Consider the following 13,861-nt stretch of genomic DNA (forward strand, 5'->3'; position numbering starts at 1 on the left):
TTTGACAGGTTCCATATATGCTAATAGAAAATAGGCTTATTATTTGAAGCACAGAGCTGCTTGTCACTGAAGCTTCATTAACACTGTTATCGCTGCCTGACATTTATCTTATAATTTTCTGGAGCTGACTGTTGTGTCTCCATGGAAACCTAAATTGCAATTGAAACAAGTATGATAATAAAGGCATCCACCAAGATTGACAGCAAGCAAAGCCTAGTTGCATTTGTTTATAGTTCCTTCAGTAGCGACAGCTAGAGACAGAGAATGTGCACTTTGGGTACTTGGAATTAACTCTCTCCTGTCACAATAGTACCTGACTCAGTCTATATGGCAAGTTTATTATAACATCTTCAGCTATGATGTTAGTAATAATGATACTGATTTTTGCTGGAATCATCTCAAGTTATTATGAATATTGAATATAAAATTAACCATGATCTTATTTCAATCCAAAAGAAAAATTCGTATCATTTTGCCACTATTCAGTGTTGATCAGTCATGAACTGCCAGCTTATGATGATGTATGAATAATTTCTTTTAGGGTGGAGGTAACAACTATAGTTATACTAATTTTTTTCTTAATGTTGAGGAACCTGAACTCTCTCAAGTTCATAACTTAATATTGATTTGGTTGCTGCCTCAAAACAGAGTCATGGAAGTAGAGTAGGTCCAGAGTGAATTGATTTGAAATTAATTTCATTCTGAAAGACTCCATCCATCTGGCTGTGTTTAGGAAAGGCACTTAGACAGATAAATAAACACATAATTATCTGTATTCATTGTGCCAGATGTAGTATCAAAAAATGAAGAAATGTCTCAAAAATTATCTAGGGGGAATTTTCATATAATGATATTTAGCCTCTTAGTATAAGAGACATTTTGATTTAGCACATAGTCTTATTTTAATTCTATTTGTTTAGGGGGTTAGATCTGATGTTGTATATTTTTTAAGAATAAGTAATTTAAATGCCAAAGCCTAATTCTGATTTAAGATATTAAATCATTTTTCTACTGGTGATTTATGATATTAAAAGTAATTCTTTGCTGGATGGTAGTGACACATGCCCTTAATCCCAATACTCAGGAGACAGACAGGTGGATCTCTGTGAGTTTGAGGCCAGCCTGATCTACAGAATGAGTTCCAGGACAGCCAGGGCAGCACAAAGAAACCATGTCTCAGAAAACAATAAAACAAAACAAAAAGATAATTTCTTATTGGAAAGAAGAGGTACAAATTTGCAAATCAGTATGTTCTTTTTGGTGTTCATTTCATTTTCATCTTATAGTTCAATTTAGGGATTTAATAACCAGCCAAGTAAGTTGTCATTTAGATTTTCCCTTTTTATAGCATGAAAATCTACAAAATCAGTATTTAAAAGAAATTAAAAAAAAACTTATGTATTGCTAGCTGCCTTCTTTCAGCTGCAATTGCATTTTATTTATATTCTTTGATTACACATCATTTATGGTCATAAATGACCGAAGAGTAGGCCAAGAGCAGGCCGATGAGAGACCAACTCAAGCTTGAATTTCACCATGATAGATGATGAAATGAATAATGAATGGATGGGTGATCACTATTTAACAGAAAGGTAGGTAGAGTCTGAATGCCAGGTTATACCAAAGGTCAGCAAACTCTTAGCCCTATAGTCCAGAGTGGGAAAGACCACTGAATAATTTGTCAGTGATACAAACACAAGATGATAGCCAGGATTAGGACATGGACTTTACAGGACAGGGAAACTCAGCAGGCATTGAGAGAAAATTGGATATGATACAAGAGCTCATTTGAATTAGTACATTGACTCTTAAGATTTCACTAAGCAATACTAGGTGGGATAGCATGTTTTTATGATGATACAATCATATGAGATTTAATGTTTATAAGCTTTCAATCTTTTTGCCTGTTGGATCTCTTCATTCATAGAAATATGTATTGAAAAGAGGCAGGGACAGCATTAGAATTCTAGATGAAGCCTTCCCTGACTACCTTGTTTATTTGCAAAACTGTACTCAAAGCTCTGCCTCCCTGACTTACTTTCCCCACTGAAATGATATTTCTAATATATTTAACTTATTTTGTCACCCACTAGGATATAACCTCTATAAGAGTATTTTATTTCAGTTTTTCTAATAGATTTGTCCTCCATGCTTTGAACAATGTCCTAATTGTGAGAGTCACTCCATAAATAATTATTGATTTTATAATTGAAAAGTCATTCCTGTCATCAAGAATTTCACACTGTACTCATGTAGGGGTTTAATTAATTGTTTCTGTAGGTTTAGTGGTCAGAGAAGAGAAGTCAGAGCAAGAGCAAGTACTCAGTCTGTATTATATACCTGTTGAATATAAAACACTGTTTTCTCAGGATTATTGTATGTGCCAGGGGAATTTAAGCCATAAAAATAATAGAGATGTTGAGCGTAAAACTTCATTGGAGGTGCTAGGGACAAGGTTTAATGAGTAAGAGAATTGTTATACATTCATGACCTGAATTTGGATCTCAAGTGCCCACATAAAAATCTGGGTGTGGCTATGACCATCTATAGCCTTAATCTTGTGACAGAGACACAGGAACCACTGGTCTTGCCGATTAATAGCCTAGCTCTAAGTTAGTCAAAGACCCTGTTTTAAGGGAACAAGGAAGAGAGCAATAGAACAGGACAAACCTCCAACTTACATCCTCTGGCCTCTGCATGCACGTAGATCCATGCGCCCTTCCACTCACCCACCCTCAAATATGTGAATATAGCTCATCCCACCCCACTCCACACACCTTTACCTTATAGGAGGCAAAACACACAGGAAAAGGTTATTTTTAGATGTACACAATTTAAGGTAGTACTAGAATGTTTGTTTAGATTGAAGTTGGATGGTCTTGATCAGGCTATTTTCATAATGACATGATAAAAGAAATATTTGCAAATATAGACTCTCTATGCCAGACTTGGCCGAGTGTAACAGTAATAGGAGAGAAGGGGAAGATTTTGTATCATAAGACCCCAAGGATACACAACATAGGCATGGGTTGAAAGACTGATCTATAACACATTCCAAAGCCAGTAGCACACTTGACCACCATCCCAGCCAGAGATCTCTGCCAGGCTTCTTTCCTAGTGGCCCACAAGTGTTGGGTTTCACATGCATGCTTAGGAGGAAGTGCTTCTGGGGCTGCTTTTTCTATGTCAAAGTTGCATTTACCTCTACATTCACCCTTCTTTGTCCCCACCCCATTCTTTTCAGTCACATGGTCAAGTAAGTGAAATAACAAGAGTTTACCATCCTTTGGCTTTCATTTGTTTAAAGGTAAATGTTGATGTTGACTATATTAGTCATTTGTTACTGCCTTACTAAAGGACCATTCCATATATCTTGTGCCATTAAAGATTGTATCACTTTATATCCTGATTCTTATATGTGTCACTGCTCATTAATAGCATAAATTATATATTTTTCAATTCCTCCTTCATACTTAGCATATGTCTGCCATAAAGCAAGCCCTCAATAATTTTAAGAGTGGGAAGCAGCTAAGGAATTGGTTCAGTTGGTAAAGTGTTTGCCAAGCAAATAATGAGGACATTACTTTGGATCCCTAGTACACGAACACACACACACACACACACACAAACACACACACACAAACACACACACAAAACCAAAACCCACAGGTGGCAAGAGCATATATTTGCAATACTGGCACCAGGGAGGCAGAAACAGGCATATCCCTGGAGTCTAGCTGAACCAATGAGCTCCAGATTCAGTGAGAAACTGTCAGAAAATAAAGTGGGAAGGAAGTTGAATTAGGTAACATTGCTTGTTGGGAAGTTTGGTGACTTGAATTTGATTCCCTAGGCCCTACATGGTAGGAAAAGAAAATGAACTCTTTCATCTTCTGACACATCTGATGTGACAGATGTGTCACATCATATTGTGACACACCTGTACCTACACAAATATACATCTACCTTACACACACTATAAATAAATAAATATAATTTTTAAATGGTAAAGTAAGGTAGAGAGTGAGAAAGATATTAAACATAGACCTCTGCCCTCCAAACGTATCATGCATGTGCACCCATGTGCACACAAGTAGACACACCCACACAAACATATAAGTATGCACACACATACACATACACATACACACAAATTATAAAAATGAAAATAAAAAGAATGGGAAGAAATTACAAGAACTTTGTGTGGTGATAACTTCTAGGGTGTTTGAATTCTCCACAAAGAATCCTTTATTTTTGAGTTTTCAAGACAGGGTTTCTCTGTAGCTTTAGAGCCTGTTCTGGAACTCACTCTGTAGACCAGGCTGGCCTCGAACTCACAGAGATCCACCTGCCTCTGCCTCCCAGGTGCTGGGATTAAAGGCATGCACCACCACCTCTAGGCTCTCCACAAAGAATTCTTATGATTTAGACAGACAGCATGTGTGCAGTGAGTGGAGGTTGATGTGAGTCGTCCTTGGTTGTTGTCACATACATGAATAAATCCAGCCACTGTTTTTACTAGTGACTAAAGCAGGAATTGTTTTCCCTGAGAGTTACACCTGCAAAAACCTAGTCTACAGGAAACCAGACATTGTGTTGTTAATTCTGAAATTCGCCAGAAAAACCAGTTCTACTATTTTGGCCAAATTAAAGCAAGATTTTATTAAAATGGTAAATACTGACCAAGATGGAATTTGGTCAGGACCATAACCTTGAAACTTTCCAGGTAAGTGGCCCCTAAGCATTTGTTGTGGGGCTTATAAAGACAAAACCCACGGGTCACTGTACTTTCCCATAAGGCTTTTGTTATTTTCCATGAACTACAACTCTCAGGTACCTTTGGGTAGGTGAGGCACTTGGCACTTACAGATTAACTTAGGGTTTAACAGTGTCTATATTATTTGCCCCTCTTTTGTGCACTTTTTATTTTTGTTACTTGATACTAGATTATAAATAGGTGGGGCAGGGGATTAAAAAAAATTAGTGTTCATTTTGGGAAGTGTGAGCCCATGTTGATTTCCTGCAATATTTGTCTTCATTTAGTAATAGTCTAATTTTCAGTTCATTGATAGCTAAACTAATCTCCTCTCAGTCATCCTAAAGAGCCATTTTCAATTACTTGCCTATAGCAGGCAGTCATAGTCAGCAGCCATGTATGCCAAGTAAAGCAGACTGGGAAGACACTCTCAATTGGTAGCCAGAGGAATTGGGAGCAGTGGTAGTAACCTTGGCCATCCAGGAGAGGGTGTGTCAGCTTGAGTCTGTGCACTTTGAAAATCTTGTTTGGGATGATTGTTTCCCTGTAGCCACTTCTAAACATTCATCGGAAACACCCATCCTCTAGTGAAAATGCCTTCTGCCAAGCCCTAAAGTCCACCAAACCATTTCTGACAAATCTCAGCAGGAAATGAGTTGTTCGGTGAGGGCGGTCTATAGCCAGTTCTTTGTCACTTTCCCAGCAAGGGTTAGTGTGTGTTCAGCCATCATGTTCTCTCCTGCGTGCCTCCAAATTTACTTCTTGGTGGGGTTTTCCAGCTTTCTGCTTTTTACTAGCAGTCAAATTGAGATAAGGTAATCAAGTTTCCTTTTCACTTGGTGAGTCCAAATGCTGTTGTTTTGTGACCTTTTCTAAAGAGGAACAGTTCCCCATGAGTAATAGTTACTTTTTACCCTAATAAAAGATGTACAGCTTTCAGATTTCTGACCAAATATAATCCAGTATTAACTCTAGTAATTCAGTAAAACATATCACAAATGTGCTGTTTCCAAGTTGGCTTGTGAAGGAAAATGATATCCTATATACTCTTATGACATTTCTTTTCCCCTCATTTTTTTGTCAAAGCTTATAGACAAGCAGTATTATATGTGTGTGTGTGCACAGAGTAGCCTTGAATGTTTTTTTCACAGTAACACAAGCTAATTTACTTAAAAGTTGAGCATTGAAGAAAGGTTTTACCTCTTTCAGATATTTTTGGGATTATTTACTCCAATTAATCTTCAATGAAGTTTTTTGGGCCATTCCACCCCAAAGAACTAGGGCCTTATTTTATAATTGGCATGGCTGTAATTCAAAAGGTTTTGCTACACTTGGTAAGTGATAACAGTATCTTCCAAGTAAATACAGGAACATCATTATTGCTATACCTTATTGATGGTACAGTTGCTGTCAAGAAAGTTTTAAGTTTGCTAAAAGTATTCAGCTCCTCACAACCTCAGTACAGTTAGGACACAGCTGGGTAGCCTAACAGTATCCAACTGCACCTTGTTGAAAAGCAGCCAAAAAAGATGCCAAGAGGTTTCTGTCATGTCAGACATTTAAAGAAACATTTTAAAAGGAGTTGCAGTTCCCAGAGCTTGAAGTTGAAATTCTCATTCTTTTTAAAACTGAAAAACTGTAATAAGGTAGTAGTGACAGTTGAACTTAAGAAAGTTGTACAAGTTGTGGCTATCCATACAGGCAACCAACCATACAGTGGTTCTGCCGGTCCCTTGGTTGCCAAGCTGCCAATCTAGGGAGAAGATAAGGCTCTTATGAAATGACCAATACCAAGATGGAGTGTGCAGAAGAATGTTAGCTTATCCTGTGGCCTGCCAGAAGCGTCAGACCCAATGCCAGTCCTCTCTGCCTTTTTTGCCTTATTCAGCTCTGTCTTGGATAGTTTTCTGTGACAGCCAAAGAGGCGTGTGTGTGTGTGTGTGTGTGTGTGTGTGTGTGTGTGTGTGTGTGTGTGTCTGTGCGCTATCACTTAAGTACAAGTGATATTAAGAAGGATTCTTAAACCTATTGAAAGAGTGGTTTTGTCAGCTGGCTGGAATCATGGGATTGCAGCTCACTTTGTTATGAAGAAGACTGGCACATATTGAGAGGGATGGCTCTTTGGAAGCACCCTTGGCAGTGGGCCACTCTCAGTTAGTTCCATCTGAGCCTTTGTTGTTTCCCACAGTGTACATGACACCTTGTCAACTCTCTGACCTGTGTGCAGTTGTCTATGAGTTTGGGGGAGTAAATTAGACATAGGAGGGGCATCATACTGAAGTTTCAGGCCACTGCCCCTATTATCTAAATTATCTTTCCTGTAGTCATTCTCTGCATCCAAACCATAACCAAACATACACTGAAGGTAGCATATTATTTTAAAACATTAATACAAGTATTTATAAGAACTTAGTATTTCTTATAGCCTTTTTGTAGAAATTATAGCCAAATAGAAGAAGCTATTTATTCTCTTTGGTGGTGGGGGGGGGGGAGTAAGTGAGGAGGGCACACAGTTAATTTGATGCTGAGCCAAGACCAGCCCCATTGGCCCATTATCTGCTTGTAGTTGTGCAACTTGGCATTAATAGGATTTTCAAAACAGCTCCCTCAGAATAATATATTTAGGTGAATCTCAACTATAATCGGTGTTTTTAAAGGAGGAAAGGGAGTATATTTGTTTCTAGAGCTATTTAAATAAAATTAACAAAAATTCATTTATATAATTACATTAGCCACAGTTCAATACTCAGTAGCCAGATGTAGCTAGTGCCTAGTATACTCAAGTATACACATAGGGATAATTTTCATCAGCATAGACTTGATAGAACTGATGTAGATCATTCCAAGAAATAAAAACAGGTAAAGAGCAAACAAACAAAAAAATTAATAATATGATTATTTATAAACACCAGTAAGATCAGCTATCTTTAGTCAAAAGTGTTCAGAAATAGTATCTTTTTTGCATAGTATTTTTGGTTTAGTACATTAATATGAGTATTTATTGGCTTATTACAGCCATTTTGTAAATTTGTTGCTCATTTTATATAGGTAAAGTAAGTTAAACATAGAAAACTATCCAAGAAGATACAAAATCAGAAATCTATTTCTCCTGTTTCTAGTCTTGAAAGTTTTCAACTCTTATAAAACCCTTTCCTGAAGTTAATCATAATAATAATGCATTAAACCACTTATTTTTAATGATATTCTACTTTCTCAGAGGAACTACAGATGGTTTTGCATATTCTCTGTTGATCTGATTTCTTTTTACTAGAAAATAGAGTAGGTAAGTAGGTCAGTGCAGTGCTAAAAGCAAAATGTAAGCACTCTCACCACCCTCCAAATATCATTAGGAGTTCATCTTGGCTCTAAGACTCATATCAACAATGTCCCCTGGCTCCCTGCTCTCTGACTTATGGTCCCATTCCATTTGGCACCCATCCTAGAGGAGTCTTAGAGTAGGTTCTCTGCCAAGGGCAAAAGCAGAACTGATATTCAGGATCTTGTTAAAGTTTTTAGGCAAGGTGACTACAGATGTATGTGTCTAAGATCTGCAAATGGTCACAGAGTCCATGTGAAACACTATTTCAGCATTTCTTCAAAGAAGTCTAGTTCATGGAACAAGAAGGGAAGACAATTAGCTTTTAAGTCTTACTGTGTCCATATTTTACAATCATGATTCCTTACAGGTGTTACATTGGAAAAGGCACATTACCCCCATGGCTCTCATTTGCTTCATCTCTAAAATGAAGATGATTCCAATAGGAGCTATTGTGATATTGTGTGTCAATAGTTGGCAAAGGTTTCTGGCAGAGGCTAGGCCCTCTGTAAATATTATTTGGAGTTGAATCTAAATTTAATTCCTTTTTTTGACAAAGATCTTAATAGTGGGTTTTGCTGAGATTGGGGTATATGTATCTATAATTCTCTATTTATAATTGGCTATTTATGACCTCTCACAGGGAATCCCCAAAAGCTTAGCTTAAAACATAATTAACATGTAATCTTTGGCTTACTCAGAAGTATATATACCTACAGCCCATGAGAACAGAAGTCACCAGATTCCCAGAGAAATGAGCTTTAGCCAAGATAAAAGATTCAGCTTCCAAAGGAAAACTTTAGGTGTATTAAAACAAAATTAACAAAATTGTTAGATACATCAAGATGCAGTAACAATAGGAAAGTCACTCTGATAAGAACATCTATCCCAAATAAAAAGTTTTGTTTGGAAATTTTTGGTGGCGGTTTTAATTTATACTAGATATGAGTGAATTTCCTTACAGACAGAATTATTGTATATTTCAGAGTGGATACAAACAGTCATTTGCAAAATGGTAGACAAGAAAGGATGTAAATAAGGATGGGTGACAGCTACTCATCAAAGTGACTCTGTGGGACTAGAGATGAAGGGATCTGGACAGACAGAGATCTTATGTGATAACTGAGAAGATATGGGACTCAAAGCACCGTCAAAGGCTCATAATCTGTGTGCCTTGCAGCATGTTTCCACAGATAGAAGAACCATGTGTGTAAATCTTTTCCAGCCCTTGTTTGTTTATTTGGGAGTCTGCTTCTAGAGTTCCAGTAGGAATTGTTCTGGAATTTGTCTTCCCCTTGATTTGTTATGAGCTCTCTGCATGCCACACAAACCAGACTGTACAAAATGTTTGGCCATGGGGTGGATTGAAAATGCTTTGCACTTTGGGGCCCAGAGGACATAGATTTGGATTCTCACTATAGTTTATAATTTGGTAATCTTAGGAACAGAACTTATTTCTCACATGTTGGCATTTGAAAAATACTAGTTTCTCATAGGTTGTCTTGAGGACTAAAAATGTAAAGCACTGCCAGATATAGTGGTCCACCCATGTAATCCTAGCTCTTACTAGGCAGAGGCAAGTTATTGGTGAAATTATTAAGGCCACTCCACAGACTCACTGCAGAACCGAGACGGGATTAGCTCTTTTTCAGGATTGGAACCCTGTAGGTTTTTCCTGGTAAAGGAGCTCTGTAGGTGGTACCCTGCAGCTTCAAGTGCCAGCCAGCCGCCAGCCGGGGAGGAAGCTGAGGGTGGGAGCCACCCAAGCCTTTGGAATTTGCTGCACGTGAGCACCAGATATTGGTGAAATTATTAAGGCCACTCCACGTAGTTAAAAGGGAGGTTTATTTTGCGGGGTAACTTACAAGTGAAGGGATAGTTTACAGAGTCTGGGGAAGGTGTAGCGCAGTCCAGCTAGAGAACTCTGCTCAGTCTTCCTCCAGCGTCCAGGGTCCAGGAACTAAGAGAGCCGGCTCATCTGGATCTCTGGTATTCAGGGTCCTCTCTTGGCCCCGCCTTGTAGGTGTGACAGTTGCCGAATCCTCAATGGGGGTTGGAACTTCCAGATCAAGACTGGAATGGCTACCCACTACAGCAAGTATATCTCTGTGGGTTCAAGGCCAGGCTGTTCTGTATAGCCAGTTCAGACTAGCCAGGCAGGTCTACATAGTAAGACTCTGAAAAACAAACAACTCCAAAACCAATAAACAAAAAATATAAAGTACACAGCATAGTACTGGTATATGTAAAATACTATTACTCCTAGGGATATGAGTCATGTTTAGATTTAATTGAAAAATAGATTTATGATGGTCACTCTTTTCAGTTATGAAAAGGAATAGCAGACATTTATAGAATACTTATTCTGGGTCATAGGACTCTATGGAGCAGAATCTCTTGTTGCCATTTTATAGATGAAGAATCTGAAACTCAAAGTAGCACAGTAAAAAAGTGATGTCAGGATAAAGAGGCCACACACTTCACCGCTACTCTGCATGCCCTTTGAATGATAAGAGGTCTTCAGGTATCTAGGAGGAAGAGCTGACTGGGAGAGATTCTAAGTAAGCACTTTCTACTATATAAAGACCAAAGGAGTAAGCCTTCATCCCTCTGCAGCTTTCCTCCTTTTTTGAGGAAAAAGTGAATTTCTGTTATTTGGAAAAACTAAAAAGGAATGTTCATTTGAGATACAAACATTAACAAGTACTTGCTCCAGAACTCTAAGTTTAGATATTAGACAAGTATACTGTGGCCTAACTCTTGCACTATATTAATCATGGTCCAGCTTCTGCTTTCCGTTAGCTTAGACCTGTGGCAATACCTTCCTCTTTGCATCTAGCTAGTTGTCAACAGCACTAACCACGAGTCCTTCCTGTGCCAAAATGAGTCTTGCCACACTCTCAGCTTTCAAAGTGCTGTAAACACTGTATAGTCTACTGCAAAGAATTGTGCCACCTCCAGCCTGTGCAGTCACAGCTCCACAGGTTAAACTGTTTATTAAATTCTCAATGGTGGGAAATAAGTGTAGATGGATGAGAACAAGATAAATGATCTAGCTCTAATATAAATAAGCATTGCATTATACCTGAATTGATGAAAAAGGATCTTGTACTCAATATTTTATTCAGTAGGACATTTTTATAACAATAAGGTTGATTAGAGAATGCTCTAAGAATGCTTCAAGTTAGACACTCTGATTGTTTACTTCAAAGATAAAAAAAACAAAGTGGTAAAATAGGGAGGTAGAGGTAGTAGAAATTGAAGCAAAACCTAGTGAAGAGTATCTGACATTATTTCCTCTCTGGATTAAATCTGAATTGAAGTTTCTCCATTCTACAAGCCTTCGGCTTTGAGAGAGACAGAGACAGAGAGAGACAGAGACAGAGACTTTTCACTGTGTACATTAGTTGTCCTTAAATTCTGCCTTAGCTCCCAATTGCTCCCGTGCTAAAGAATGCAGGCATGCTGTTTTTTGTTTGTTTTTTCAAGAACTCAGGTCTAGTGAGCCTAGATCTGCAGCAGCTTTAGAGAATTCTTTTTGTTTGTATGTTTCTTACAACAAATTAAGAAACTCTGTTAAGATCTCTAATACTTTTTTGGTATTCAGGGAGGCTACACCTGCCATTTACACTTTAGTGTGTCTTCTTCCTGCCCTCCTTATGTCGTGGAGTGCTTACCTGCAAGTCTGTAGCTACTGGGCTGCTGTCTTTGCACTTGTTCAGGTGCTTTGTGTTTTCACAGACTGAGGAGCTAGACCAAGAGTACTCTGCTACCAACAGGCCCATTCAGAAGAAGTATTTAGTCTTCTTAAGAGAGGAGCTGGGATATACAGTGTGCTGGGTGGGGGTTATGAAGAAAAAGGTATTGGGTTTGCTTTGTTATTCTAGTTCAAAGGGGTTGTCCGAGGTAAAATGGAATGATTTTTTCACCATGTTAGGCTTTAAACAAATATTCTCTCCCAAATTTGGGTCTGGGAAATGATAGGAAGAAAGACATAAAACCTTATGCTTTAGTTCTTTGTATCCGCCCCAAATATTTACTGAAGCTAGGAGAAGAAAAGGCAGATCTTTTTTTTTTCCTTTCCCAAACGTGTGATTGTTTAGAACTTAAGTGCAACATCTGGAAGTCAGATATACAGAGAGCAATTTATGGAGTGTGAAAGATTTAAAATATTCAGTGTCCTTTAGTGGGAACTTAACTTTTTGTGCTGTATTTTTTTCCCTAACACAAAGCAAGCAATTCTGAGATCACTTTTGCCTCTCTGAATTAAGCCCTTTGTGCTTGGGTCCCATAAACAATGTGCTTTTTAAAGGGGAGCCCCCCTCCCAAAGCTCTAGCCCTTTCCTCCAGTGCAGGCAGCCAATCAGCTGCGCAGAGCTGCATAGCTGGAGCGCTTTCCTTTCTGAGCAGCAACAACGTACTAATTTGATGCACACATGGATGCCTCTTGCACTCTGCAAATTCATCACCAGCATCTTGCATTAGTCATCTGATGGACTGCCAAGTGTTTCATTTTCTTTCCATGTGACTTTATTATTACCACCTCGCTGTCTCTTCCAAAACCTCTGAAAAAAGGGCGGGGAAGGGAAAGGGTGAGAAATCCAGCTCTCCCTTTCTTTCCCAGCGATAACCAATGCAGAGCTGATAATGCTGCCGATTTGTGATGTGTTGATGGCAGCCTTGCCAATTGAGACCTGCACTTAACTTGCAGCTGCCTCCCAAGCCTGGGTTCTAAGATGTCCATGCCCTAGGTGACAGGCGGCCAGGCATTGCCCTGTGCTCGGGAGTCAATGCTGAACAGCAGCAGCATGCAGTGAAAGCATCGCGCTGCTGCTGAGAAGCAACCTAATGGTGCCTCTGCTTTGTTTTAGTTCATCAAATTTCTACGAGTCATTAGGCACTTTCCCCTGTGCTCCTCTTCCTCTTTCCGCCTCCTCACCCCCAACCCCCACTATTTTTTTCTTCCTGTCCTTCGCCCTGAAGCCCTAACTCTGGCTCCTGGTTCCGTTTTTGACAGTAACGGCACAGCCAACAAGATGAACGGAGCTTTGGATCATTCAGACCAACCAGACCCAGATGCCATTAAGATGTTTGTCGGACAGATCCCTAGATCCTGGTCAGAAAAGGAGCTGAAAGAACTTTTTGAGCCTTATGGAGCTGTCTACCAGATCAACGTCCTCCGAGACCGGAGTCAGAACCCTCCCCAGAGTAAAGGTACAGAATGCATGTGGCACATGGGGTAGAGGTCACTCAGGGTGGGCTTAGTGGCTGGGGTGGGCATCCCTGGGTGGCCAGAGCTCCCAGAGCCTTCTGTCTGCAGGAGGGAGGGTGACAAAGAGGAAGGGAAGGCAGTCTGAGAGCAGCTGGTGCTGGCAGCCCTGGTGTTCTGGCTGTGCCTCAGGGCTCCTCCCAGAAATCCCACCTGCTGGGACAGGTGGAGACTCAAGAAGGAGGGCAGGAATTCTGCCCAGCTTTTTATGGTCCCCTGATTGCTCCTATGAGGTCACTTTCTAAGTAATGTGGCCTCTGGGTGGGGTTGCTGACCCTGTAAGGAACAATGTTTCTCAGTCTTGTATTTCAGGAGCTAACTCTGTCTGTGCTACCTTCCCATGATTACTCATGTAATTACAAATATATTACACTTTTCCATAGCCTGTAGAAACCTTGAAATGACTAGCAAACTGTTAGTGTGATGCCACTGGTGGGATTAAAAAAAAAGGGTTCACTTTGAGGATGGACATCCATTCTCGGGGCCAGTGGGGATCATTAGGAGAACTGTGCCCTAGTGG

General features: G+C 39.5%; 1 protein-coding gene across 23 annotated transcripts in view; it reads left to right on the forward strand.

Moving 5' to 3' along the window:
• Positions 1–13,861, forward strand: part of Celf2 (CUGBP Elav-like family member 2) — a 640,994-nt gene that overhangs the window by 449,135 nt on the left and 177,998 nt on the right. For all 23 annotated transcript variants that reach the window (XM_028892143.2, XM_028892098.2, XM_028891961.2 and 20 more), the window contains one exon: positions 13,090–13,286. In XM_028892143.2, the coding sequence (XP_028747976.1) occupies positions 13,109–13,286 (178 nt within the window). In that variant the 5' untranslated portion in view covers positions 13,090–13,108. The remainder of the gene's footprint in view (positions 1–13,089; positions 13,287–13,861) is intronic.

This window comes from Peromyscus leucopus, chromosome 5 (assembly GCF_004664715.2).
Source record: "Peromyscus leucopus breed LL Stock chromosome 5, UCI_PerLeu_2.1, whole genome shotgun sequence".
Taxonomy (NCBI): Eukaryota; Metazoa; Chordata; class Mammalia; order Rodentia; family Cricetidae; genus Peromyscus; species Peromyscus leucopus.